This window comes from Mirounga angustirostris, unplaced genomic scaffold (assembly GCF_029215605.1).
Source record: "Mirounga angustirostris isolate CCGP_5_RB_7025 unplaced genomic scaffold, mMirAng1.0.hap1 SCAF_17, whole genome shotgun sequence".
In the NCBI taxonomy this organism is placed as follows: Eukaryota; Metazoa; Chordata; class Mammalia; order Carnivora; family Phocidae; genus Mirounga; species Mirounga angustirostris.
Window position 1 is genome coordinate 29,606,946 of NW_026991725.1, and position 26,952 is coordinate 29,633,897.

Sequence of the window (26,952 nt, forward strand, 5' to 3'; positions counted from 1 at the left end):
TAATGGTAATATCTGTGTAGATTATGGGTCAGTTTTGATTGATTGCTTTCTATCTTCAGTATGGGTCATATTTCAGACTTACTCAGACTCTTCTTAGAAGTCTACCCTCTTCCTGTGTGCTCTCAACCCAGAGTGAGACTTTTGGGGTGGAAGGAGATACTTCTGAACTAAACTACAGATCAGCGTCACCCAGTTCTCATCTTTATCTGATTCTAGGCACACCATCCCCCCTACCATCCTTACCTTTCTGTTGGACACCTCGGTCCTTCTGTTTATTTACAATACGCAAGAGCAGCAATTGGCCAACTGGTCCCTACCCAAACATCCAGGCCACATGCCTCAAGAATTCCTTTTTGCACAGCCCTGTGATGCCCTTGGCATGCCTACTCAAGTAAGTCCTTTAGCACTAATTTAATTCTCTGTGTTTCCATTTATAGGATTTTACCTAGCCATATGGCCTGCTGTCTCTGCCAATTCAAAAATAATATTGAGGTTGTCTGCAAGACAGTCAAGCTGCATTGTGACAGTGAATGTCTGACAAATGCCACACATTGTGGTGAGTCTGAATTGCCTCATGATAAATTTTTTAATTTTTATTTTATTTATGTTTTTTTATTTTTAATCAACAATGATAAAATTTTTAACTAATGATGTCATTGCATTATGTTTATTCATTCAGAGTCAAATCCCTAAGTCTCTCTTTTTAAAGAAAGATTTATTTATTTATTTTGAGAGAGAGAGCACACATGAGTCGAGGGAGGGGCAGAGGGAGAGAATCTCAAGCAGACTCCCTGCTGAGTGTGGAGCCCAATGTGGGGCTCGATCCCGTGACCTTGAGATCATGACCTGAGCCAAAACCAAGAGTTGTATGCTTGAGCCACCCAAACACTCCTCAGATCTCTAAATTTCTAAGAACTATTCCTTTGTTAAAAGTCAGATTCTCAGTTATGTTATTAAATTAATTACCCCCAAATGAAAACTAGTTCATATAGTGCATCACAGTTTGTAAACTGATTTTTTAAAAATATTTTATTTATTTATTTAATTGAGAGAGAGAGAGACAGCGTGAGGGGAAACACAAGTAGGGGGAGTGGGAGAGGGAGAAGCAGGCTTCCGGCTGAGCAGGGAGCCTGATGCGGGGCTCGATCCCAGGACCCCAGGATCATGACCTGAGCCGGAGGCAGTCGCTTAACCAACTGAGCCACCCAGACGGCCCTGTAAACGATTTTATATGCATTAGATCTCAGGTGCCCTTTGTCCTATAGGACAGGTAAAGATACATTTTTGTTTATTTTATTTTTACAAGTAATATAAGAGTAAAAGTAATGCTGATTTATAAAAAAAGTTTTATTCAGAGGCTTAGACTTTCTGTTCCCTAACCAGAAGCTGCTACCTTCTAATGGATAGAGAGGGCTCTTCTATTCTTGGATTGTCTAACTCTGAATTTGTTCTGAATCTTAAGCTTTTCTGTCCAAAAACACTCAGGGGCTTTTAAGAATTTTTCTGTATACTATGTTTTATTGGCACTAACTTCATGACTTCCAAAATGTGCTTTTGCCCTTGGATAGATGGAATACGGGTCCTTATCAATGATCTAGGGTACATCAGAAATAGTACTTTGCTACTTCTGTAAGTACAGTGTTGCTTATTTTTCAAAACAATTTTTTTACCAATCATATTGCTCCCTTCTCCCTTAGAGGTGGACAGAATAGGCATGTTTAATCTCCTTTTACAGGTGAGGAAAACTGTGATCAGAGGTGTTAAGGGCTGTAGCCTAGCACTCAAGTGTCTCATTTTGCACTCTCTGCAAGCCTGTTGCTCCTCCTTTCTCGTGACCTCCTCTGACCCTCACCACCACCACTAAAAATACTTCCAATTCTTCTGGAAAAGAAACCCAGCAGCACAATGCTGTGCAGTCTACACAAGCTGTACACTTGACCTTCAGGTAGTTGGAAGCTCTGGACAGTTCCGTAAATAAAGCTGGAAATATTAGAAATGAAAGTGAAGTAGGCATCTGGCAAAAGATTCTTTATCCCTTCCGCATTTTAAAACCTCAAGTATCATTCCATTGATTTATTGAACATTCCACATTGACCTATCTCTCACACCTGGGAAATCTCTTCACCTAGACCCCAGATCCCTGCCCAAATGTAAGCAAAGAGCCAGGGTGGACATAGTGGGTTTTTTTCTGTTTAGAGCTTATGTTATGTGAGCTGCAATATACGGGAGCAGGGACCAAGCAAAGGAATTGGTGGGTGGGTAGAGAGGGCATGTCCAGATGAGGACCTGCTAACAGTGGGTGTTGTCATGGGCATCTGCGATGGCAGCAAGAACACAAGCATGCTGAAGAGTGGAAGGAGGAAGCATCTGAAGCAGGACAGGATGGGGTATATGAATGCCAGGAGTCACATTAGATCTGCACACAGTTTAGCTGAGTGTCTTCCAGCCTTGACTTTTTTTGAGTACTGCACAATCGAGCCTTGGGGACCCATGGAATAATCCCAAATACAGTTATTCACACTATGGAAGGTTCTGAGTACATAGCTGCTTTTTCAAAAAATACCCTTTTCTCCTTTTGTTGTTGCCAATCATAGATTCAAGTTTGAGTTTGTCTCCTCTCTAAATGGTACTCAAATATTTGTTGGTTCTTAATTTATTTGGGATGTATGACTGTGGACTGACAAAAAGCTGTACTATCAGTCTTTCATTGTCAAAACTAGTCTCTTTTTTGTTGACAGATGAAGAAGTATCTATAAGGAGTGAAGGATCATTCATGAAGGTATTGAAATCCCGGAAGAAGAGCACCAGTACTGAGCTGACAACTGAGCAAGAGAAGCCATCCTCAGATAAAAATCGCTTCAGTTTAGCCTTTATGAATGAGCAGCTAGACTTTAATGATGAAAGTGATGTTATTAGTGCGCTGAATTACATATTGCCTTATTTCTCAGAGGGAAATCTAGAAGATGTAGAATCAACGTTATTACCATTCATTAAACTTCTGTTTTCAAATGTGCAAGACGGAGACAAGCCCATGGGTCCCTTGACAAACAACACAGGGAACCCTTTTCTTAAACCTGGACCCAACAATTCAACTTACAAAAATAAACTGAGGAAACTCCATTTTCTAGAAAATTTGTTAGATGCAGAAATTCAAGAAAAAATTGATGAGGTGAAAAAGAAAGAAAAAACTGCCATGCTTATACGTTCCGGCCTTTTCGGTCCCAAATTCAAACGCCAAATCTTTCCAAAGAAATTGGAAACTGCCCAAGCACAGGAAAAGAGCCTCACCAAGGCTGAGAGTGTAGGGAAAAAGTTCCTGAGAGTAAAGAAGGTTATCAAGGGCCCAAAGGGCCTACGGAAAAGGTACCTCAAACAAAGGCGCAATCAGAGAAACCAGGGGAAACAGAATGCCCAGCCATTTGTGGAGAATATGGCCAAAGAAAGAAGGCTCAGTAGACCGTCCCCAAGGGAGCTGGAGCAGCTTCACATGGCGCAGAGGCCCAGGAAATTAGTGGGAGACTCCTTTAATACGGAGCCTTCATTCATAAAGGAGCACAAGGCAGCAGTCTCTTCTTTTCTGAAACAGTACTCCTTGGGCAGGCCTTCTGCCTCCACTCCTCCAAAATCCCTACCTGAGGTGAAAAACAAATCAAAAGCCTTAACCGACACCATTTTTGTTTTAGAGGATGCAAATGCTAGAGTTAGGAATATGAAGGCTTCTAAACCAGTCTCACATTCCAGAAAAAAGTACCTCTTTCATAAAACTCGCTCGCGTGGGGTCCACAGAGCACCCAAGGCCAAGCTGAGTCGAAAATTCAGAAAGGGAAGTCCTATCAGTAATAGGCTGATGCTTGCAAAGAGGCCTCCGTTCTCTGCCATCAGGAGCCTCATAAATTCCCCCTTCACGGGAGGCTTTTCCATCTTCAGGAGAACTGAGTTCTCAGGAAAATCCTTTTCCAGAATTATTTCCTCTTTCAGAACGTTTTAGAGAAAACACTACTGTAGAAAACACTACTGCACAGAATGTTTCTGAGAAACCTGTTTCTACAAGAAACATGACTGTGCCAGAACAAACCCTCCCTGCATTCAGGAACCATAAGAATCTTTCCAGTGCATATTCTGTGGCCACCACAGGCAACTTTATGTCAACTGTTAAACAAACCAATGAATCACGACGGATATACCACAGCGTGGGCACTGGATTGCCCCCGAAGCCCACAGGCTTCACTGGGTCGAAGCTCTCAGCCCCAGGTGACCTCTTTGAAATTCAGCTAAACCAGCAGCTATGGTCCCTCATCCCGAACAACGACGTGAGAAGGCTCATTTCTCACGTTATCCGGACTTTGAAAATGGACTGCTCTGAGAGCCACGTGCAACTGGCCTGTGCCAAGCTCATCTCCAGAACAGGCCTCCTGATGAAGCTTCTCAGTGAGCAGCAAGAAGTAAAGGTGTCCAAGGCAGAGTGGGATACGGACCAATGGAAGACTGAGAACTACATCAATGAGAGCACAGGAGTCCAGAGTGAACAGAAAGGGCAGGAGTCCAGCGAGGTGAGGACAACTCCTAAAACATGGGATCTGGACTTTGAGTCAGTTTAGGACGTGCCATGAAAGCACCCAAGCACATAGGCCAGGGGGCTCCTAGTCTGGGTCTTGTCTTGGCCAGGTAACGTTGGCTAAGACAGTGATCTGCCACTTTGCTCATTTAGAGAACAGTGCCACTATCCCCAGGGTAGATGAGAAGGGGACCTAACATACAAGATAGATAAAATTTTGAAGAAAATGCTAATGGTAAGATTACATAACACATTAGATTTGGTGTGTTCCTTAAGAACCTGTAAGCCACTCATCTGAAAGAATGGGGTCTATTTTAGAGTAGCTGAAGAATAGCTAGCTTTCATCTTGTCTCTTTGTTTTCTAAAAAAAATTGTTCTGTCTTTTTTTAGCTCATAAAAGGAGTTCCAGGTTATGGCTATAACAACAAACTCATCTTGGCAATATCTGTGACTGTAGTAGTGATGATTTTGATTATAGTTTCCTGTCTCATTGAGGTAAGGACAACTGTTAATTTAGATTTCCAGAGTATCTTCTATCTTTATAATAGATTCAGAACCCACAAACTGAAAATCAAAGCCACTTTCCCACCTACTACTACTTGATGCTCCTCTTCAGTCTGGAGGACTGAGATATGCTTTGTTCTCTTTTTGCAAAGTATATTCCAGGGAATTTTAAGGGTGTAAGTGCCTGGAGCAATTCGGGCGGGAATTGAGAGGACTGTGAAGACCAGGGCTCGGTGGGCCCCAGCAGGTCGGCGGTCAGCTGGGCATGGTCCAGGGCCCACTCCGGAGGCTGAGCTGCCTGGACCAGCAGCCACAATGATTGCCACGTGCGGAGCAGCAGTGGGGCCCAGAGGCGCAGCCGGGACATGACACGCGGAGGCTCTGGGGCGCAGTGACCCACGCTGCAAATAAAGACCACCTACAACAACAGTTGCAGGATGGTTATTCAGATTCCAGTATGGTGAATTTACCAGTAGATTTCCCAGGGGGATCAGATCAACCTCCAAAGCTCCCTGAGGGGCTGAAATTCCTCCACTCCTGCAGGAGACCCCAAATCATTTAGAGTTGCCTGAGGAAGCTGAATCTTTTTGGCCTCAGGTGGAGGCCCAGGCCCAACATTCAGAGCCCCCTGAGGAGATAGAAACATCTCCAATTCAGCAGGGGGCTCCATCTCTGCTTCCAGAGATCCTTAAGGAAGCTATAAACCCACAGGAGGCCCTGGCTGAGCTTTCAAGTACCCCTGAAGAAATCAAACTTTCTTCACTCCAGCAGGAAGCCTCAGCTCAACTGACAGAGGCCCCTGAGGAGGTAGAACCTTCGACCCCTCAGGAGGCCTCAGCTCAACCGACAGAGCCCCCTGAGGAGATAGAAACATCTCCAGTTCAGCAGAGGGCTCCAGGAGTTTGACCCTGGGTCAAACTTTCTCCAGTCCAACAGAAAGCCTCAGCTCAACCGACAGAGGCCTCTGAGGAGGTAGAACTTTCGAACCCTCAGGAGGCCCCAGCTCAACCTCCACGGCCATCTAAGGAGATGGTACCTCAACCAATAGCACATGACATCTCTAAGTAAGAATGAAGCTCAGTGGCCAAACTTCTCCAACGTCACTGTTAAACCTGTGGATCTGGTACTTACTGTAACTCTAACTCAGCCTCCAGAGCGCACCGAGGAGGCTCAGGCTTCTCCAATCCAGCAGGAGGCCCCAGCTCAGCCTGTAGAGCTCCCCGAGGAGGCTGAGCCCACCCCTTTTCCAAAATCACCAGGGCCCAAGCCTCCCTTCCCCCTACGAAGGGCACAAGCCCCTCCTGGGGCTCACAGCGAGGCAGGATGGGCCCGGACTGCAGCAGCTCTGGGGTGGAAGGGGGCAGGGGACAGTTTCCCAAGGACGCCACAGGACCGGCATCCCGGGAAATTAAAAAACGCTAGTCCAATTCTGGCGGTTTGAACTCGGCCTCTTCAAAGCTTAAATCCGAGAGACATTCTTCCTCCCCTCGGCCATCCTGCTTCCAAGAAAAGTAGCTGACCTGCGGAATAAGCACCAGGCAGGGCAGTGGGGAAGGGAACACATTTTACAGTGACTTATTCTAAGATGTTGCCATTTCCTCTAAATTCTCAATACGCATGTCTGAGCATTAAGTCGCCACTCTGTTAGGAGGCTTCCTACCACTGAATCAGTGATGTCTCCAAAATTTCTGTAGGAGGGGTTTCGGGTGGAGGTTGAGGGGGCAGGTGAGCATTTCATTCTGGAAATGAGGGTCTGAAACCAAGAGAATAGCCCTCTATTTACGCTGGCATGGGAAAACCTCCCCCATCCCACCTTGATTCAACACAGCCGTCAGTCTAGAAAAAGTAACACCACCACTTTTTAGAGGTCTGACCCTGTGTGTGCACATGGAGAAGGCACTTAGGATGTTCAAGTTAGCATGTTAAACAATTTTCTTGAAATACTGTAACTAGCCACGTAGTTTGCAACAGTTTACATCCTTCACAGCCCTTTTCACAATCTGTTTTATTTGAGTCCTTTTTATGGTCTGGCACAAGCTCTAACACGCAAACCCTAAGAGAGAAGGGTTTTATCTTATTCCCAGCGTCTAGCACATAGTAATGGTTTTTAAATGGAACGGATTCCAAGACTGGCCTTATTTAGGAATGGATCTGTTGTTCCAATCAGGTTTCTGAAACCTTTAGCATCAATACGGAATCTCTTTCACGTTTCACAGGAAGCTAGACTTCTTAAAGTGTAAACTTGGATAAGTCTGAAGTTTCCTTGACTGGCTTGATTTAAATTGAATTAAAATAATTCTTTTGCACACAAAAAAAACTTCAAATACTTTTTCAGAAAGTAACCATCTTTCCTTTCTCCACTCTTCCCTTCAAAACAAACAAACTTTGCAGCTTTGGAGTGAGTTAAATAATCAGAAATCTAGCCCTAAATTAAGTTTTCAATGACATGAAACACATCCTTTTCTCCTTTTTTTTTAAACATTCTATATGCAGTATATTAATATCTTCTTTTAGAAATTACTTTGGCAACTTAATCCCTAATTCAGGGCATTGATATAAGTGATTTACAGAAAAGTTCTTCAGCAAAATATTTCATACAAGGTATGTATGAGATGCTGACATCTGGGTAATACACCTTATTTGAAAGGCATAATGGTTTTCAAACACTGTAGCATAATCTCACTTAAGACCAGAGTTGCTCTGTTCCCAAATCCTTGAGATTCTGTTGGAGGGGAGCTCTAAAAGGCTGTGTCCTCTCCTATGTCCACAACAGTAGGAGTATTCTGATGCAATTTGCTCTCCAAATTTGAAATAAGGGGTCAGAGCCAAGGGCCAGGACTTCAGGAAAAGCCCCAGAGATTCTCTGCACTCAAAAGCAGTTTCTGAGTTGTACATTTCCCAAAGGATGATAGAGCTAACTGTACGTGCCCAAGTCTTCCAAATCCTGCCGGCTGCTTTAAATTATGGCTACACTGGCTGTGGAATCCTCGAGCTCTAATCTGCACATACTTGAATTAAATCCTGTAGCTCCTCTTCGGTTCTGGCATCTGTAATCTCTTCACAGGGTCTATATTCCACAGCTATTTTACCACTTTCTGAAATGAAGTTAACAAGTAGCATATCAAAATTTTGCTTGTTCTAAAACTTCCTGAATATAACTGGGATAGCACCTAGTAATTAGACATTCTTTTGATTTTTTTTTAAATTTTTTAATTTATTTGAGAGAGAGAATGAGATAGAGAGAGCATGAGAGGGGGGAGGGTCAGAGGGAGAAGCAGACCCCCCGCTGAGCAGGGAGCCCCATGCGGGACTCGATCCCAGGACTGCAGGATCATGACCTGAGCCGAAGGCAGTCGCTTAACCAACTGAGCCACCCAGGCGCCCGACATTCTTTTGATTTTTAAAAACTATTTTATTTATTTATCTGACAGAGAGAGTGCACAAGCAGGGGGAACAGGAGAGGGTGAGGGAGAAGCAAGCAACCTGCTGAGTAGGGAGCCTGATGAGGGGCTCAATCCCAGGACCCTGGGATCATGACCTGAGCCGAAGGCAGACCTTAACCAACTGAGCCACTCAGCTGCCCCATAGACATTCTTTTGATTTCTAAAAGCAGAAAATAAAAGCATCTTCTCAGAAGTTTTCTCATCTCACACTTCAGTTTTTATCATAACTTTTTTTTTAAGATTTTATTTATTTATTTGATAAAGAGAACACGAGCAGGGGGGAGGGGCAGAGGGAGAGGGAGAAGCAGACTCCCCACTGAGCAAGGCAGTCCGACATAGGGCTTTATCCCAGGACCTGGGATCATGACCTGAGCGGAAGGCAGACGCTTAACCGACTCAGCCACTTAGGCACCACTATCATAACTATCTGTGAAAAAATATATGTGAAGTTATCAACCATGTGGTTAAAAAAACTTTATGATCTCAGAGATAGGAACTAAGGAATAATGACATAGGACGTTAAAACTGTGGAAGCAAAACTGTTCAATCATAGTATGATTAAACAGTAAGACATTAGATAGGGGTCAATGTAAGTTCAAACCTGGAATAGAGACCACTGGCCTATGGCTGATACTTCATATTAGAAATAAGGCAAGTATCTACTCCCTGAGAACCCAAATCCCACCAGATACAATGAACAATGCTTTGGAGGGGGGTGGGCAGGGCATGCATTTGAACACTTTATTGGCAGAAACAGGCCCATGTAACTTATAGACAACACAATTTACCTTAGGGCAAACTACAGCTACAAGACTTTTTAGTCTAAGGAATTTTGAAATTGTGCAAGGGATACCATAGCATATTATGGAGAGGTCAACAACCCAAACGCTTAGTTTGCTTCTTAAAGGTTGTCATTCAGAATTGACAGCTAATGGAGAGTCTACCTGATGACCAGGGAAGTCAGTCTTCACGGGAAGACTTGCCCAGGCTGGAAACCTGAGACCAATCCACGGTCAACTCTTACAAGCAAATAAGGTCTCTGAAACGTAGCTAGGATTTCTTAGTCTTTAAGACTCAAGGCTCTGAAGCAGGGGAGCAACTGTTTGGGGACTCTCCACTAATTATAAAATTTCCAGAAAAAAAGGCACCTGGGTAGCTCAGTCGGTTGAGTGTCCCACTCTTGATTTCGGCTCAGGTCAGGATCTCAGGATTGTGAGATCAAGCCCTGCATGGGGCACCGTGCTGCGTGTGGAGCCTACTTAAGATATTCTCTCTCTCTCTCTCTCCCTCTCTCTCTCTCCCTCTACTCCTCCCCTGTCTCCCTCTTTTATTAAAATAAAATAAAATAAAATAAAATAAAATAAAATGAATAAAATAAATTTCCTTTGAGCCTGGATTGATTCTCTCTCTCCCTCTACGCCTCCCCTGCCTCCCTCTTTTATTTTATTTAAAATAAAAGAATATTTAAAAAAAGTAAAATTTCCTTTGAGCACAGCCTATAACATTCATACTACTGTAGAACTCAATAGGGAATACAATCAACATCATTCAATAGGATGGCCACTTTCAAGGTTCACAAAAATGTAGCTGATCATTACATAAGAATCATGGTCACCCAATATGTCAGTGCCAGAAACAAAAACTGAAACTGAATTGATTCCAAAAGCATAATCTAATAAATTCTCCAACAGGAAAATAATAATGATAAGAAGTTAACATATTTTGTCTGCTTACCACGTTCCAGAGATAGTTCTAAGCTTTTTATTCATCATCTCATTTATTCTTGCTATATCTCCATGAGGTAAGCTGATTTATTAACCTTATTTTGCAGATAAAGAAATTGCAGCTTAAAGAGACTAAATACCTTCAAATTTGACTATAAAACCTAAAACTGCATCAGAAATCTAAGAGACAGAGTTAGGATTCAACAACAGATGTCCAAAGCTTACAATCACTATACTACTTTGTGTTATGGGCAATCAATCAAGGAACACTGGATCAAGCATTTTCTATGAGGAGGCAAGTCACTGTATATGTATACCCTGGGGACAATAATATTTACTGTCATTTTTCCTCACAAATACTACAAAGAACAAATTTGAGACTGCTGCTTTGAAAGCATTTGGTGAATAAAAGAATGTGAAGTGTTTTCATCCAACTAACTTCTCAAAATGAGTTTATTTGCTCATGGAAACTGAAGTTGTTTAAGGAAAATCAAAAGAAAAGAAAAGAAAGAAGTAAAGGACAATCAAGAAAGTCTTACCTAAAACCACAATCAACAGTTTCTGGAATGCATCTGACACAGCCTTCTGAATAGCAAGCTTCTGGGTTGTCTTCCTTTTCATCAGAACTGATAATGGCCCTAAATTCAACCAAAACAAATGGACTTAAAATACCTAGCTGAATGATAACTGATTTTTATGTTATGTGTTTAGATATGAAAGTGCATCCATGATTCGTAGATCATTATCTTAGCAACTAAGAGCAGGCACAAGACAAGCACTTGGTGGAACGGCTCTGCTGTAGGTATATCCTGGCCGGGCACATTTTTACTGCCCTGATCTACCCCAGAAGTTCCTGAAGTACCAGAAGGGAGATGCAAGCCAAGAAGGTGGCACAAATCTCACATCACTCACAGATTTCAAATGGACAAGTTGAAACTATAATCCTACAGACCCTACCTACTCTCCTGGGCATCAAGGGCTGGAATCACAGAGTGAGAAAGATTAGGTGGTAGCACACATGACCTGGTCTTTTCCTGAGCATCACCCATGGGAACCTACTTCCCTCCATTTGCTAACAGCCCTGCCTCTGCCTTAAAACCCTAAGCCGAAGTGCTACGGACTCTGGAAAAATCAGTACCAATTGGAATACCTTTTCTAGGAATCTATATTTGATTCTTTACACACCAGCCCTTTTATAGGAGGCAAAGGACTGAACATTTGCACAAGGGTTTATTTAAATCTTTAGATGATGATTTTGCTGGGATCATTGAAGGCTACAAGAGATCTGTATTTAAAGGACTATTTTAGCACAAGGCAAATTCTTCTTCTTTTTTTTTTTTTTTTTTTAGCACAAGGCAGATTCTTAACCAAAAATGGGAAAAACATTATTTCCCTCTTCCTAAACTTCTTGGCAGAAAGTCAGTTTTAGAATTGTAAAGCTAAGTTCTTTTAGGTATTGTGTATGATAAAAACCTGTATTGTACGGTAGAAAAGCTTGCCCAGGGTTTTAGTAGCTTAGCAAGGGGAGGGCTTGATGATATATCTGAAAAGATGAGTTTCAGAAAGAAAGAGAGATTCTACCTCCGCTCCACACCACCCCCACCCCCACCATAAACAGACCTTCTTCCAGCTTCTCCAAAGGCTCCTCGGCCATGCCAACTCCAGGACTCCTGCACTCATAGGACGGCAACACCACCTCTAAAGCACAGAAGAATTTCAGGCTCTGCTTCTGAAGTGGTACCGAAGCTATTCAGGGCATCAATCCTCTGTTCACAAAGCAAACTGCACTTTGGTTTCCAGAAAAGATTAAATTAGTACATTTCACTTGGAATGTTATGTCTTTTGTACTTTCTGTTTAATCTGTCAGTGTTTTGATTTTACAGTTGTAGGAGTTATAAACCCATGTTATTTATGCCTAATTTTAAGTTACAAATATTTAAGTAATACAATAAAAATAAGGGAACTCTTAAACATTGATGAGAATCTTTACTCTTAAGACATACCCCCTAAGAAGAGCTGGTGCTGGGGTGTCTTTGTGCATCTGTGTGCTCCCAGTGGGTGCTGGTCCTCACACCACTGCCCAGTGCTGGTCTGTACGTCCTGACCCTCTTCCCTCGAGTTCTCCCATAACGCCCAGGACAACACTTCCCACACAGGGTGGACGGTCACTGATTCAATGACCTGAAGCTGGACATTTTCCAATCACAAGACTCATGAAATATAAAAGCAAGACACATGACAAAGACACATGGCTGGCCTGTGGGAGGAGGGAGCGAACGAAGGGCTCAGATAGGTGAACGAACCCAAGTCACGCCACCCGCCCAGTGGATAGGTGGGGATTGCTCCTTTCCAGCATGTTCTATCTAAATTCTTCCGTTTGACATTTGAAAGTTCTAGCTAATGTGCTCAGCGCTCAGAAGCCACTTCAGGGGTCTACCAGACGCTGTTATGTGTGCAGCTCACTCCCAGGCATCTGATCTGATTCGCAGACAGCCATTTGAGGGAGTCTCCATTTTAAGATTTATTTATTTGTCAGAGAGAGAGAGAGAGCGAGCGAGCAAGAGCACAAGCAGGGGGAGCTGCAGGCAGAGGGAGAAGCAGGCTCCCCGCTGAGCAAGGAGCCCAGTGAGGGACTTGATCCCAGGACCCTGGGATCATTACCTGAGCCGAAGGCAGAAGCTTAACGACTGAGCCACCCAGGCGTCCCGCGGGAGTCCCCATTTTAAAGATGAAGAAACAACTTCAAAGAGTCAGCAGTTTGGCAGCCGTTACTGAACTTGTAAGTGGTAGAACAGGACTTGAAACTAGATCCACTGCAAGCCAGTCCACACCAGCACCCAATCCGGTGTTATTCCTACACCAGCTGGGAACCCTGTAAAGGCCTGAACCAAGAGGGTGGGGAGCACCCAGGAGTAGATAAGAAGGTCCTAAACACAGGCTGCGGGAGCACGGCTGAAGGAAGTACTTAATAAAATTTACCATTTTCTACCTATTAGAGGAGAAAATATCCAAAAGTTTGATTATACGTTCTGCTGACAAGGCTGAGAGGACAAAGGCCCATCCCTGACAGAGGGTAACCAGGCAGTATCTGTGAAAACCACACATTAATGTATCCTTTGGCTCAGCAATTCTGTTTCTGGGAATTGACTGACCAGAGTTACTTGCATAGACTTAAGAGACCACATACACAAAGTTATTTCTAAAAATGTGAACTCCAATGCCCATTAGATACAGGGCTGGTTAAATAAACTAACCAGCGATGGAAAAACAGGCAATTAAAAAAAAATAATAAAGAAGCTCTGATAGGACACTCCAAAACAAAAACTCTGATATGATCTCTTCCAAAACAAGATGTCAAACAGTGTATTTATAATATCTTTTGTGGGAAAGGGGGCAGGGACAAGAAATAAAAAACATTTAAAAAATCTGTATATTCGTATTTGTTAGATGCATTTAGAAACATCAGAAGAAAATCTAAGGAATTAATAACTGTGGTGACAGAGGTGTGAAAGGCTTTTCACCGTATGCATTTTAGCCTTTTTCTAACCATAAAAAGAGATCATCTATTCAAAAATTACTGTTAAAAAGCCTGGATAAAGAAGGCTCTGCTTGTGGTGAGCATGGCATAACCCAGACATGGTGAATCGCTATGTTGTACACCTGAGCCTAATAGAACATTGTGTCTCAACTATATTCAAATTAAAAAAATTTTTTTAAAGAGAAGGCTCTGTCCAGGCTCCCTCCTCCAGTCAAGTTCTTTGTTCCATGGACTCTTCCTCCACCCACCTGTTGGCCCCTTTTGTCTGCCATATCCTCCAGTCACTGTTCAGGGTCTGTGTCCTTCCGAGGCCTTCTGGGAGGTCACAGAAGAGCACCCTTATCCGTTCTGCTTCATTGCATTGTTTGGAATTGTAAATATCACCCTGAACTGTTAGTTTCCTTCCCTCTAGAGGCAATAATATTTTACAATGTGCCTCAGAGAAATGAGGTAACTTGCGGAAGTTCACCCAGGGGCAGCACTGGATGGAGCCTGGCCCAGCTCTGAGCCCTACCTAAATCCATCCTCCTCACAGCCCCATGTGGCCTCCAGTCCCTGAGGAAGACAGCCGACGTCCCCTTTGTCTCTCTTTATGCCCTTAGAGAGGTCAGTGCTCAATGACAGGCAATCACATGCTATAGGAAGGGAGACTCGGAAGAGGAAGAGAAGGAGGCAGGCAGGAAGAGAGTGGGGGAAGAGCGGGGGAGGAGCACTCACTCTTGCAGAGACGGGTCTGAATCCTCAGCATTTGCTGTCCCCAGGTCTGAGTCGTAGGACACGGGCTCCTCAGAATGGTCTGGACTCTTGCCGCCATTCTCTTGGAGTAGGCAGCTATCAGAGCTTAGGCTGCAAGACAGCTGGGACGAACTGGCCGTGTCCAGGCTGAGGGAGGAGGCCGTGAGCTTCCTGTTCCGTCGGATCTTGGGGCCTGAGTGCTGGACTTCGATGTCCTCCGAGCCTGAGGAATGGGAACTTGAATCCGGAGACTCTCTCCGCGGTAGTTCTGTCCCGGAGGTAGTGAGGGGGTCAAGCTCAGAGAGCGGGCAAAGCCCAGAGAGAGCCAGAGGGGTAAGCGTCCACTCGTTTAAGATGGCGGACTTGTAGGAGAGCTCGAAGGATAAGGATGTTAGTCCCTGCAGGAAGCTGAGGAGGAACTCCCCCTCCTCAGCATCTCGAAGCAGGGCTGTGGGCTGATAACACTCGCACAGGTGGGCCGGCTCCTGGAGGAGCAGCTTCAGGTAGCACTCCATCAGGCCGTCGTTGAGGGCCAGCCTCAGCCAGGCCCGGTAGCGGCCCACGTCCGTGCTCACAAAGATCAGGTGCTCCAATTCCGAGATGATGTGCCTGGGGTGGGGAGGACAGGCTTGTGTCAAGAAATGGCTTCCAATCACCGAAGGTCTCGTTTTATCCACTGGGTAGCAAAAGCCCATAATAACGACTGCCCATATATACAGGCTTGAAAAAATCTTGGATAATAGTGCTCTATGGGAAATTTAGAAATATTAAGCTATAACCCCCAACTTTTTGAGGTTGCTGTCATAAAGGATAACCACCATTTTCATTACAACTACCTGGGGGACCCCTGACATCATGTGCTCATCCAGCACACATCTGATGAGCCCCTACGTGCAAGTCTTTGGAGCTGTGAAGATACAGGGTAAAGACATGGTCCTGCCCTCAATCCAGGTAACCACCTTTCACAGGCACACTGAGGTGAACCCTGTTGTCAGCAGAGCTGGGGTGGGAGTGGGCAATCATTTCCGGGTCACAGTAAGAAAAATGCCATAGAAAAGGCAGTATCTGGGTTGGGCCGCAAGGGATCTCAAGAGGCAAAAACGGAAGGAGAACCTTCTAGGCACAAAGGACTGACAGAAAAAAGGCACCAAGGGTAGGAAAGCAACAGCTCTGTAACAGGAGTGGCGAGCACATTCCGATTAGAAGCTGGGGAGGAGGAGTGGGTGACTGGGTTGCAAAGTCAGGTAATGCAGGGTCTTGAGGATGCAACTGGTAAGGCAAAGCGGGGCAGTGGTCCCCACGCCTGGCTATGCATCAGAATCACCTGGGAACTTGGTCAGGATGCAGATTCTGGGGCCCCCGCCTAGTGAATCAGACTCCAGGCTAGCATTTGAGAGCCTGCGGGTTTTTACACAGCAAACTGACTTGACCACACTTATGCAGGCGTCTTGGTGGGCCGCTCTGGATAAGATCATATCCCACACGTACCAAACTGAGTTCCTGAATCCTTGATCTGATGCAAATGCCCCTCTTCTGACTACCATGGTGCCCTGCGCACGTCTCGCCCGTGGGAGTGCAGACCAAGCTCCGCGGGGCTCCGTTAGCGAGCTCTGGTTAGCTTCAGCTCCGTCAGGGCTGCCCCGCTGGCTGGGCTCAAGAGAGAGAATGAGCTAAGGAGGACCATGAGAAAGCCACTGTCACCCAGGAGTGGGGTAAGAGCCTGAGACGGGGCAGCGGCCGGCAGCAGGAAGACAGAGACCGGCCAGGCACCTCAGGCCGAAGGTGGCATCACGTGGCCCTTCGAGGCCCAGGGCCAGCTGCTTGCTCCACAGCCCAGGCGGTCAGCGGTAGGGCCCCGGAGACAACCATCCCAGGCTGAATAGTCAGATGATCTGGACTCCACTTTTTTTGAAGAATGCCATCCCTGGTTACGAGTATAATATTTAGCAACACAGATGTTCAACCATTCTAAGGCAGGGTCGGCCAACTTCTTTTGTAAAAGGCCACATAGCAAAGCTCTTCGGCTTTGCAGGCCGCACACTCTCGGGTGCGACCACCTCAGTTTGCCACGGTGTGGTAACGGTGGCCCGGCTACCGGCGACCAGCCGGGCGCGTGCAGCAGCCCCCAGCCATTGCCTGAGGGCTGAGGGGCTCTTGAGGCTTGGTCTAACAAGAAGCCCTACCTCACCCATCTCTGTTCTAGAACAGAGTGTCTCTGGTGCTTTCCCGTACAGCTGGCGAGGCAGAGCCCCGTGTCCCCCACTGTGAAGCTCCTCCCCACAACAAAACCTCCCCAGCTGATCTCACTTGTGGGTGACGGCTTTCAGGAGGGGCCAGAAGACAGGCTGAGGAAGAGGCTTCTGGTGGGCGCTTTTCTTCCTTTTCCCTCCGGCCTCGGCGCGGATGTGCTTGGCGTGCAGGCCGTGGATAAAGACAGCCTCTAGCTGGCATCTCCGTCTTCACTAGTGACCACCATGTCCGAGGACACGTACTGCTTCTGCAATGCCTTCACGGATCCCACTGGCTTCTTCTTGATGACCTAGTCAGCGCCAGACATAACACAGCCTTTAGGAGATCCTGCAACGTACCTGCTCATTGCCACGTACAGAAGCAACCACACACGTGCACCCATGTGTGTGTCTATCTAGCAAAACTCACACAAGCGAATTACAGAAAACAAAGACAAAGCCTAGAGAAGAAAAGGAAAATCACATACTTACACCACCCAGGGGTACTGATATATTTTTTTTGCCAAGACATTTTTTGATGTATTGATAGCCCAAACAATTCATGTTAATGTTCTCTTAAGTCTAATTTTTTTTTTTTTACAACAGCTTTAATGAGACCTAATTTACATAGCATAAAATTCACTCATTTAAAGTATACAGTCCAATGGTTTTGGGTATATTCACAGAATTGTGAAACTATAACCACTACCTCATTTCAGAACATGTTCATTGCCTCAGAAAGAAACATCGTGCCCATAAGCAGTCACTCCCTATTCGCCTCTCCCCCAATCCCTGGCAACCGCTCATCTACTTTCCGCCTTGATGGATTTACCAGTTCTCGACATTGTGTAGACATGGAGGCATACAGGGTGCAGCCTTCTGTGTCTGGCTTCTTGCACTGGGCCTATTCCCAAGGTCTGTCTATGCTGTCGCCGTGTATCGGGACTTCCTTTTTACTGCCCCATAATATTCCACTGTGTGGACACCCCACATTTTATTTACCCATTCACCCATTACTAGACATTTGGGTTGTTCCTACTTTTTGGCTATAATGCTGCTATGAACATTCATGCACATGTGTTTTCAGTTCTCCTGGGTATATACCTAGGGGTGGAACTGCTGGGTCATGTGTAACTCTGAGTTTAACTTTTTGAGGAACTGCCAAACTGTTTTCCACGACAGCTGCACCATTTGACATTCCCACCAGCAATGCACGAGGGTTCGAATTTCTCTACAAGGCCACCACTTACTCTGATGTCATTCTGATTCTAGCCATCCCAGAGGTGTGAAGAAGCCTCTCGTGGTTTTGAATGCATTTGCCTAATGTCTGATGATGTTAGGCATCTCTTCATGTACTTATGGGTCATATGCATGCCTTCTTTGGAGAAATCCTTGGTCCTCAGGTAGCCTATATTAAATCACCATCATTTTCTATAAATTCCCATTAATCACCGATAAGATGTTCTGGAAAGGGCAGGATCTCCTTAGAGCCTGCTCTGCTATAACTTTTTCTCAACCCGAGGCCTCACTTTCCGGACAGTCCTCGTTCATTTCAAAGCAAGAAAAATCAATGAAATGGCTGTCCTGTGCACCCTTCCCCACCCTTGAGCCTCCCTTGCTGCCTACCGGGATGGCAGCCCGGGGGTCCAGTCCATTCTCCACCACTGAGAGCATTTCCACTCACAAAGCAGCACCCTCGGAGAATCACATGACACCTGCAGAGACAGACGGTGGCCAGATGAGCAAGTTCCAGCTCAGCGCCCCCAGCCAATTCTCTCCCCCCCCCCGCCCCCGCCCCCCCCCCGCCCCCCCCCCCGCAGGCAGCAGGTCAGCCCATCTTCCTCAAACTGCAATGGAAGGGCGTTTGAATACAAAAGTAAAAGCTAAGAGTGGATTTTAAGGAAGGAAGCGAGGAAGGAAAGCAAATCTGAGGGCTTGGATCTCAGGAGGTGAGGAGTCCTGTGCGCCATGGGTAGGTCCAGCCCAAGCAGTGCTTGGAAAGGGCTCCGGATTCCACACCCAGTGCGGGCACAAAAAGCAGGGTGCGCAAGGCTGATTTAGACATGGAGCTAAGGGTGCAAGGGGGATGCTGCCGCTGAAGGTGCCAAGGGCCCATATGGACCAGGAAGCAGGGGTTCACAATTCACATTCGGGGCCTGGGCCCTGCAACTATCCCCTCTGACTCCTGTCCCAGTCTGGTGTCTGCCAGCTCAGCAGTGATAGGGATAACTGCAACAGCTTCCAAAGGGAGGGCTCTCTGGCCACACATCTGCTCCTCCTTCAGGCGCGAGGGTCTAAGCTGGAGCAGCACAGGGACACGTCTAAAGGGAAACGGGTCTGACTCTCGATTTGCCACTAACCAGCTACGCATGCTGGGGCACCTTATCATACCTCTCAGATGGAGATATGAATGTGGAAAATGCCTAGCACAGGGCCTGAAGGTCCTAAGGAGAAATGGCACCTACAACCCTAGTGTTTGTGGCCATCCAAACCTATAGGCAAAGATTGCCAGGGCATGAATGTGCACGCACAAGTAGCTGAAGTGACTCCCTCAGGGCACTGGCTTCCTCCTGGGGGGTGGCTGAGGTGGGAGGGCTTCAACCTGAGCCTGAGGAGTGGGGGGGCTGCTGGCTGGCCTGGCCCCACCCCAGCCACCTGGATGGACAGCATGGGGCAGGCACCTTCCCATCTAAACAGATTTCTAGTGACCACATAGCCTGAGCAGGAGGAGACACCAAAAAACAGGTCATTGTCCAAAGACGTTAATAAAGCCAAGGCATGCTAAATGGATTTTGTACTCTTTACATATATTGCTTCTTGCATTCCTCCTAGTCACCCTAGGAGGGCTGTTTTATTATCCTGATCTAACAGATAAGAAATAGAAGCTGACCCAGGTCAAGGACCTTCCCACGATTGCAGGGCTGATAGTGGGAGACTCCACCACCTCCCTCTAGGACGATGTCAACCCTTCTGGAAGAGGCGAATGTGAGCTAGGGCTAAGGGATGGGTAGGGAGGGAGTGGGGGGGTCTGGGAGGAGGGCTCTCCAGCTGGGGGCCCAGGTGAGGGGGTGCAAGGGAACATCAAGGTCAGTCTGCTGGGAAAGATTTACAGAGAACAGCAGAGCATGGAGAACAGCAGGGTGGCCCTAAGTGATGTTAGATGCTCTGACTCAAGCCCTGGCCCCTGGAGCTGGCCAAGAGTAAACAGGACCCAGAGCCAACCTTCCTAAGGAAGGGCATGCAGAGGGAGGTAGGTGTGTGTGGGGAACGGCCCCTGCAGCACCAGCTCTGGTCAGCCCATGACAGACTGGCAGGAAGAGCGCGCCGGCCCCTGGCCACAGCCCCTGTCTGTCTGACTGCGTCTCCCTCACCATGTTCCTGGCTCCTACCCGCCGGGAGTTCTCAGGACCCTCCTCTGCAGACCAGCTCCATGCTCTGGCCACCAGGATGACTGGAAAAGGCTGCAGTCAGAGTCCCTCCTAAAATTGTGCCTGATCCTGGAGGCGAGGTTCCTTCGAGGTTACCCTTTACAGCCCTGCAGGTCAAGTCCAGGTTCTCTGGCTCCAAGACCCTGGCATCCAATCCCTTTCAGCAATTCCAGAGGCCTGAGGCCTCCCTTCAGTCCTGTCCTTCCCAACAGAGCCTCAAGCTCCAAAACTGCCCTTCCCTCAGGCAGCCTTATGACTTGGACCTCAACAATTTGAATAGTAGGTCCATTAAGGCCTCATTAATTAATTAACCAAAAATAATAGAGTATTCACGGAGGGAGGGAGGGAGGCTTATCAGTGAGTGGGTGCTCTGGCCAAGTCAGGGTCTGCTAAAAAAACAAAGTCAACGGACACTGAGAGATCAGAGCAGGGGCAGATAGGAGACAACTGTGGTCTAAAACAAAGTGAAGAGTCAGAAAAGCCACAAAATGACAACAGCGCAGGCAAATCCAGAAGAGCCACTTGACGATTCACAAAATAGGATGAGACTCTGGGGTCAGGCCAAAGTTAAGGGCACATCTTTCTTTGCAAGAAGCCAGAGCACCCTACCGAGGCTTGTCTGTTCCCTAACACGTCAGGGAGGCAAGAAACCAGCTCAGAGGCAGGAACGTGACAGTCTATGAGATCTCTGGGGTCTGGGTCTCCTGACTGCTAGGTCAGCAGGGCTCCTGGGGGGCCCAGACCCCCAATCTACCGTCCTATGGGACTGGCTTCACTTCCTATCCTCAGAACAGTCTTCACTGACACCAAGAACCAAACCAAAGACGGGTGTCTCTTCGGGACACCCAGGCTGACGAGAGCAAATAGAGAGTTTCAAACATCACAAGTGCAGTTGAGCAGAAAAGGTGAGTGGCGTCTGCCTTTAGGAAACTCCAACCCATCCTAAGTCTACTTCTGTCCCTCAGTATTGATTCACCCTGGCACAGGATCTCATTCTCTAATCTCATTTAATTCTTAAAACAATCCTGTGAAAGGAGGATGATTATCTCCCATTTCATAGAGGAGAAAACTGAGGCTCAGTCGAAACAGGTCTCAGGTAAAGGACAGAATTCTTTGGTTTCCTCATTCCAAGTCCTGTGCCTTTCACCAGATCAAACTGTCTCAGCTCCTTGGTTCAAAGAGCTGCAGGCAAACTTATTACTCAGAGACCGTTTAGGGGCACTCCGAAGCTCCATTTTATTAAAGAAGGCCTAAAACCAACAAGAAACAATCTTGCCCATCAGATCTGTAGCATAACAAAGGGGCAGGCCCACACACTCAGGTGCCCCATCTCCAACAGCTGGTTTTATAAATGGAAACAGGCACTGGGACCCCGATCTTCCCAGAAAGGCCAGTGGAGCCCCTGGCCCAGATCAGTGGAGCTTGCTTCCAAGAACTGTCCTGTTCCCAGGCCAGCCCTGTAGATACTCCCAAAGTACCCCCGGAGCACAGATTCTTTCCTATCCTTTCTTAAATGTTCCTACACACAGGAAGGAAACATTCTGGTTGATTTTCTTTATTATATGCCCTTCTATATACTTCCAATTTCACTTCCTCCGGAGACTAAGGAAGAATGAAAAGAGGAGAAAGGCCCAGATGAGACTTACATTAAAAGAAGAAACGGATGACCTGGCTTCACCGCTTTCGAAACACTCCATTCATCAGTCAACAGCAACCTCCTCTTCTTGGAGACTTCCCCGCCATCCCTGACAGCCTCAGTCTCCACAGCCTGAATCCGATCCTGCACCTGGCTATGCAGAACAACAGGCCGGTGTTTAAGCCCTCCAGCTGCTGTACCAGGTGATGAGTCAGGGTTTTCAGTTGGAAACAAATGACAAAGTTATCTTCTGATTCAGAAAGGCAGCTGATCCTTCAGACATGTGAGTGCTGAGTGAGTAAACAGCACCTCCTTCCACCTGAAGAAAGTTGGAGTTCTGGACAAGGGTCCCGTGAGGGGTGGGATGGGTGTGTGTGTGTGTATGGGGGTGAAAGCAACTAGGCCTTTGAAGCAACTGAATCCCAGCTGGAGGGCAAGAAACTTCTAGCTTGTGATTCTCAGTCTAAAGGCTAGTGGGTGAGGCCAGAAATGTGAAGTCTATGAACAGTGGGTATCTTTCTTTACTCCCTCCCTCCTCCTACCCAACAACACCCATCTCCCCCACATTCTTTTTTTTTTTTTTTTTTTAAGATTTATTTATTTTTGAGAGAGAGAGAACGCATATGAGTGGGAGGAGGGGCAGGGGGAGAGAGAGAGAATCTTAAGCAGGCTCCATGGCCAGCATGGAGCCCAATGCGGGGCTCGATCTCACAATCCATGAGATCATGTCCTGAGCTGAAACCAAGAGTCTGACACTCAGCTGACTGAGCTACCCAGGCGCCCTGCATCTCCCCCATATTCTTTTTTTTTTATATATGTATTTTTTTATTTATTTGACAGAAAGACAGCGAGAGAGGGAGCACAAGCAGGGGGAGCGGGAGAGGGAGAAGCAGGCTTCCCGCTGAGCAGGGAGCCCGATGTGGGGCTCGAACCCAGGACCCTGGGATCATGACCTGAGCTGAAGGCAGACGCTTAAGGACTGAGCCACCCAGGCACCCTCTCCCCCATATTCTTGTCCCACATCCCTTAGGATTCCAGCAAGGACCAAACTCTGAAGGAATGAAAGCAGAAACTTTGCCCAACTCATTCACCATTGCATTTCTAGTGCCTAGAACACTGCATGGCACACAGTGGTGCTCAAAATATACTTGCTGAATGAACAGGTGAGTAAAATAAAAAGGCTCAGGGAGAAGTTGAGGTTTACAACTTTTCAGTGGTAGGGCCACTGTGGAATTCCTTCCATTACACCAAGCTGCCAACTGGCTGAAAACCCTTTAGATAGATCACACCTTAGTTGGGGGGGTGGGTAGGGGGATATTGAAGGTAGAAGAGCATTCAATTTTCAAAGAAGTGAGACTATAAATGGCAAGCAAAGACAAGGGGTCCTCTTTGGGGCCCTTTACAATTGCTGTGAAATGGCCAATCCTTTGGAGCCTGGTCACCAAAGAGGTCACCCACTAAGAGGGGATGTGCACCCAAAAAGCCCAGGAGATTATAAATATTAACAATGGGGCCTGGATGCCTCAAGAAGGTCTAGCTACTCTGAGGTAACTTGGCTCTCTGAGTTCATGGGTCATCAAAATGGTCAAAACTCAATGATCCAGTACCTGCAAAAAGAGGAAGCAATTCAACAGCCTCTGAATCCACCTAGGCCTCAGCCTCCCCAGGACCACTCACCTATACTCTTCACAACATGTAACATCACCTCTGGTACTGTGTTTCCCTGTGTTCGGTATTGGGACTAATCTGCAATCAGCTCTGGCTGGGGGAAGCACTGGGTGAGGGTCCTTTCTAAGTGCCAGGACAACACTTTTGGACATGGCTCTGTGACCACAGCCAACCCCACAGGGTAGGACCCTCTGAGTTTCTACAGATTACCATCCAAAAGGAAGTGATAAGTTTCCACTGTCCCAGGCTCAATGAGTAGCCATCCCTCACCTTCCAGGTATTTATTTGGATGATACCTACCATTCCAGCAGACAGCACAAGTAATGTAATATGAATGCTAGAAACGGGGGACGACAGGTACAGGGGGACCAGACATCCAGGAAAAACCCTTGAACCACAGGAGGTGGAGCTCTACTCCTCCACACCTATTTACCATCTGAGGCCCTGTACCCATCGAGCTGCTCAGCAAGTGCCTGGCTCTGAGGAAGCACCTTGACTTGGCTGTTGAGGGGAAGCAGGTGGGGTTGGCAGGGGGCTGCACTAAGTTCTCAGATCAAATGGGGACCACTTCAAGGGAAGAATGGGTGCAGAGTTGGGGTGAAGAAATGGGGACATGGAGACCTCATTTTAATAAGACTGGGGAGGGGTGGTAGGAAGTGGGGCAGCAAGAGTTGGGGGCAGTTTCGCAAAGACTTAGGGATGAAGTGTCCTCGGGACGGCTGGAGGTGATAAGAAATTATGTGGTGGGCTCGGAAGTTAGGGGTTGAGTCTGTGAGGACAAGAAGATACATGTAATAAGACTTAGGATAGGGCTGAGATCAGAGTTAGTAAGAAGAGGGCGTGAGCTCAACAGAGCGTCTGCTTTGGTGGTAGGTATTAAATGAGGCTGGGTGGAGGTGGGGTGTTACGGCTGAGCAGACCTTGGGGGCTGGGGGGCTGGGATAAGAAAGGTGAGCCAGAATAGGGGAAAGCCAGAATGGTGGGGATCAGAGGAGGCTGGCGTGGGACACTGGAGTTGCCAAAGGGGTTGAGGGGTGAGGAGGAGATGCGTTAGAGGGACGCCGCGGGATGTGGCTGCGCTGGGGGATGGAACTGGGCTACCGTGGGGTCGAAAGTGTGGCTGCATTTACGCAGCACCAGTGGTGAGGGGGTGGGGGGTAGGGGCTTGGCTCGGGTCCCGGGCGGGAGAAGATGGAGGGGACGGGTCAGCAGTGGCTGCGCGGGCTGAAGGCTCGGGTCCGAGTGGGGTGGGGTGCGGGGCTTAGGCGGGGAAGGGAAAGGGCTCTAAAGCAGGACAGTGTCAAGGCAACCAGGGGTTTGGGAGCATGGACAGGGCTGGTGGCCCAGCGCCCGTTCGCGTCTCGGCCCCGCCGCCCCTTCTCGCCCTCCTCGCCCCCGACCCCTAACTCACCAGAGGGAGCGGGGACGGGGTGAGGGGCGCTCGTGGCCGCTGCAGCCTCTCAACCTCCGACCCGAAGCGGCGGCCTCTCCCCCACTGACAACAGGAAACGGCGCTCGCGGCGCCTGACGCCATCACGTCGTTCAGCGCCCGGCCCCGCCCCCGGCCCCCGAAGCCAATCGCAGGGCTGGAGGAGCCGTGGGGCGGGGCCAGCGCTTCCGCACGCCCAAATTGCCAAACCGCAAGCAGGTGAGTGATCTGGGAGGCTCCCGACTCCACCCCCCCCCACCCCCCCAGGGGCGCGCGAACAGGTGAGGTCACTAGGCGAGGCCACCAGCGTCGGGCGGAACGTGTCCTCCTGTCCGCCTCTAGCAGTGTCTGTGTCAGACTAGATGCTGGCTTTTGGGTTCATGACCTCGCCGGGCCACAGCACCGCCTGTGTAACATTGGGACTGTCTCTTGGCCTCCTGCGGGGAAGGCTCCCACTTGTAAAATCGGACCAATAGCCTACCCTGTTTTTGCCTCCCTGAGGGCATCAGCGCAGGTGGTGCTTCCCGCCTTGCGGCTCTGGGGAAGAAGCATACGTGTTTTGACCACACCTTATACCAGGGGAGCGCCTTTAGGTCCCTTGGGCTTTCTCGCGTAACCTGCCCATCAGCCCGGAGGCGCGAAAATCAAGGGCCCGGTTATTCTCATCCAGCCAGGTAGTTGTTTGTTTGCTTTCCTTGGTAGAGTTGCTATTTCTCTTTCAGATGAACTCAGAACAAAAGGTCAAAAGTGTGTGTTTTTGGGGGGGATGTCTTTGCTTCCGATACTTCACACCTGAAGGCTTTGGTCAAATGGGAGCTTAGGGCCTGAGTGTGGGGTGAGTGCTGGGGTGGAGAGGTATTGCTACCTGCAGGTCCAGGGGAACTTAGGGAGTATCTACAGGGCTGGTCTAGGAACAGGACAGTTCTTGGAAGCAAGCTCCACTGATCTGGGTCAGGGGCTTCACTGGCCTTTCTGGGAAGGTCCAGGTCCCAGTGCCTGTTTCCATTTATAACACCAGCTGTTGGAGATGTGGCACTTGAGCGCGTGGGGGCTGCCCCTTCAGTAATTCTCTCTCCAGGAGTGAGAACCACCTCTTCCTGGTTTTAGACTAGATGAGCCTGAATGCATTCAGTATGGTTAATCATTGAGGAGGAAGTTAGAAATAAAGACATAGAGGCAAAGTATTCTCTTGGTGTTAAACAAGGTGGAAAGTAAGGGATTTACTAGGGAAATCCCGTTTCCTAGGCAAAAGGATAGTGTTTCTCGTTATCATTAGCACAGCAAGAGCATCAGTGTCTTGACAGAAGCATGCCCTCCCCTAAATGGAGCAAGCAACAGTCCTCAGTTCTTCCAATGAATTTTTGCACAGCCGCTGTCTGCAAAAACCGTGGGAACCCCCACATAGTAATCTCTTGTCTGCCTTTTCAGGAGCCCCCATCTCATGATCTTCTCTTACTTCCCATGCCTCTTGGCCCCTCTGCAAAGTCTATGGGCTTGTCTTCCTCTCTTCATCTTGCTCTGGTGTACACTTCCACCATTCATGGGCCGTGAGTCCACCAGGTAGTCTCCAGGCAGAAAAAAATCGCACACTACCATGTCATTTGAACAGTAATAAAGGCACATGCAAAGTGCCATGGTGCCAGAGAAGAGGGCTTGAAGGTTATCCTGGAGGAGGCAACTTGTATCTGAGCCTTCCAGGTGGATAGAGGAAAGAACATTGCAGGTGAAGAGACTGAAGAGAAATGGCTGGTGAGTAGGAATGCAGGCTGAGCTCAGGTTCAGATAGGAGGGGTGATAAAGACAGATTGGGTGAGGGGGAAAGGGAGGATGCATGGACACAGTTGGAGGCCAGTGCAGGAAGGGGTGAAACATTCCCAAAGGCCCCTTACAGGCCACTGGTCTGTCAGCTTAGATTTCAAGCACTATGCAGAATTATGCAAAAAGTCAGGTAGGAGAACTGAGGGTGTCTGAATTCCCTGGGGACAGGTCCAACGTGTAGATTCCTGAACCCCACCCCTACCCTGGAGAGTCCCTCTGGGATGGGGTCCAAGAATTTCGGCTTGA

The 26,952-nt window shown here is 47.6% G+C and overlaps 2 protein-coding genes across 10 annotated transcripts in view; one reads left to right on the top strand and one right to left on the bottom strand.

Annotated features, from left to right (window-relative positions):
• Nucleotides 1-10,732, top strand: part of LOC135362993 (leucine-rich repeat-containing protein 37A-like) — a 41,351-nt gene extending 30,619 nt beyond the window's left edge. Inside the window, 4 exon segments of the mRNA XM_064583037.1 lie at nucleotides 438-556; nucleotides 2,739-3,919; nucleotides 3,921-4,550; nucleotides 4,946-10,732. Coding sequence (XP_064439107.1) covers nucleotides 438-556; nucleotides 2,739-3,919; nucleotides 3,921-4,550; nucleotides 4,946-5,158 — 2,143 coding nt within the window. The 3' untranslated portion in view covers nucleotides 5,159-10,732.
• LOC135362994 (RAD52 motif-containing protein 1-like) lies at nucleotides 4,492-25,093 on the bottom strand. Of its 9 annotated transcripts, none has more exons than XM_064583045.1 (10): nucleotides 24,871-25,092; nucleotides 21,802-21,945; nucleotides 18,354-18,442; nucleotides 16,807-17,038; nucleotides 15,988-16,169; nucleotides 14,482-15,108; nucleotides 12,230-12,413; nucleotides 11,847-11,924; nucleotides 10,766-10,864; nucleotides 8,069-8,154 (listed from the first exon to the last, which is right to left on the bottom strand). In XM_064583045.1, the coding sequence occupies exons 4-7, from the start codon at nucleotides 16,948-16,950 to the stop codon at nucleotides 12,392-12,394; spliced, it is 975 nt and encodes a 324-aa protein (XP_064439115.1). In that variant the 5' UTR covers nucleotides 16,951-17,038; nucleotides 18,354-18,442; nucleotides 21,802-21,945; nucleotides 24,871-25,092; the 3' UTR covers nucleotides 8,069-8,154; nucleotides 10,766-10,864; nucleotides 11,847-11,924; nucleotides 12,230-12,391. The 9 variants fall into 9 exon arrangements, with proteins under 9 accessions (XP_064439117.1, XP_064439115.1, XP_064439114.1 ...); XM_064583044.1 differs by having other exon boundaries at nucleotides 11,847-11,992; XM_064583043.1 differs by having other exon boundaries at nucleotides 11,847-12,013.
• Between the last annotated feature and the right edge of the window lie 1,859 nt (nucleotides 25,094-26,952).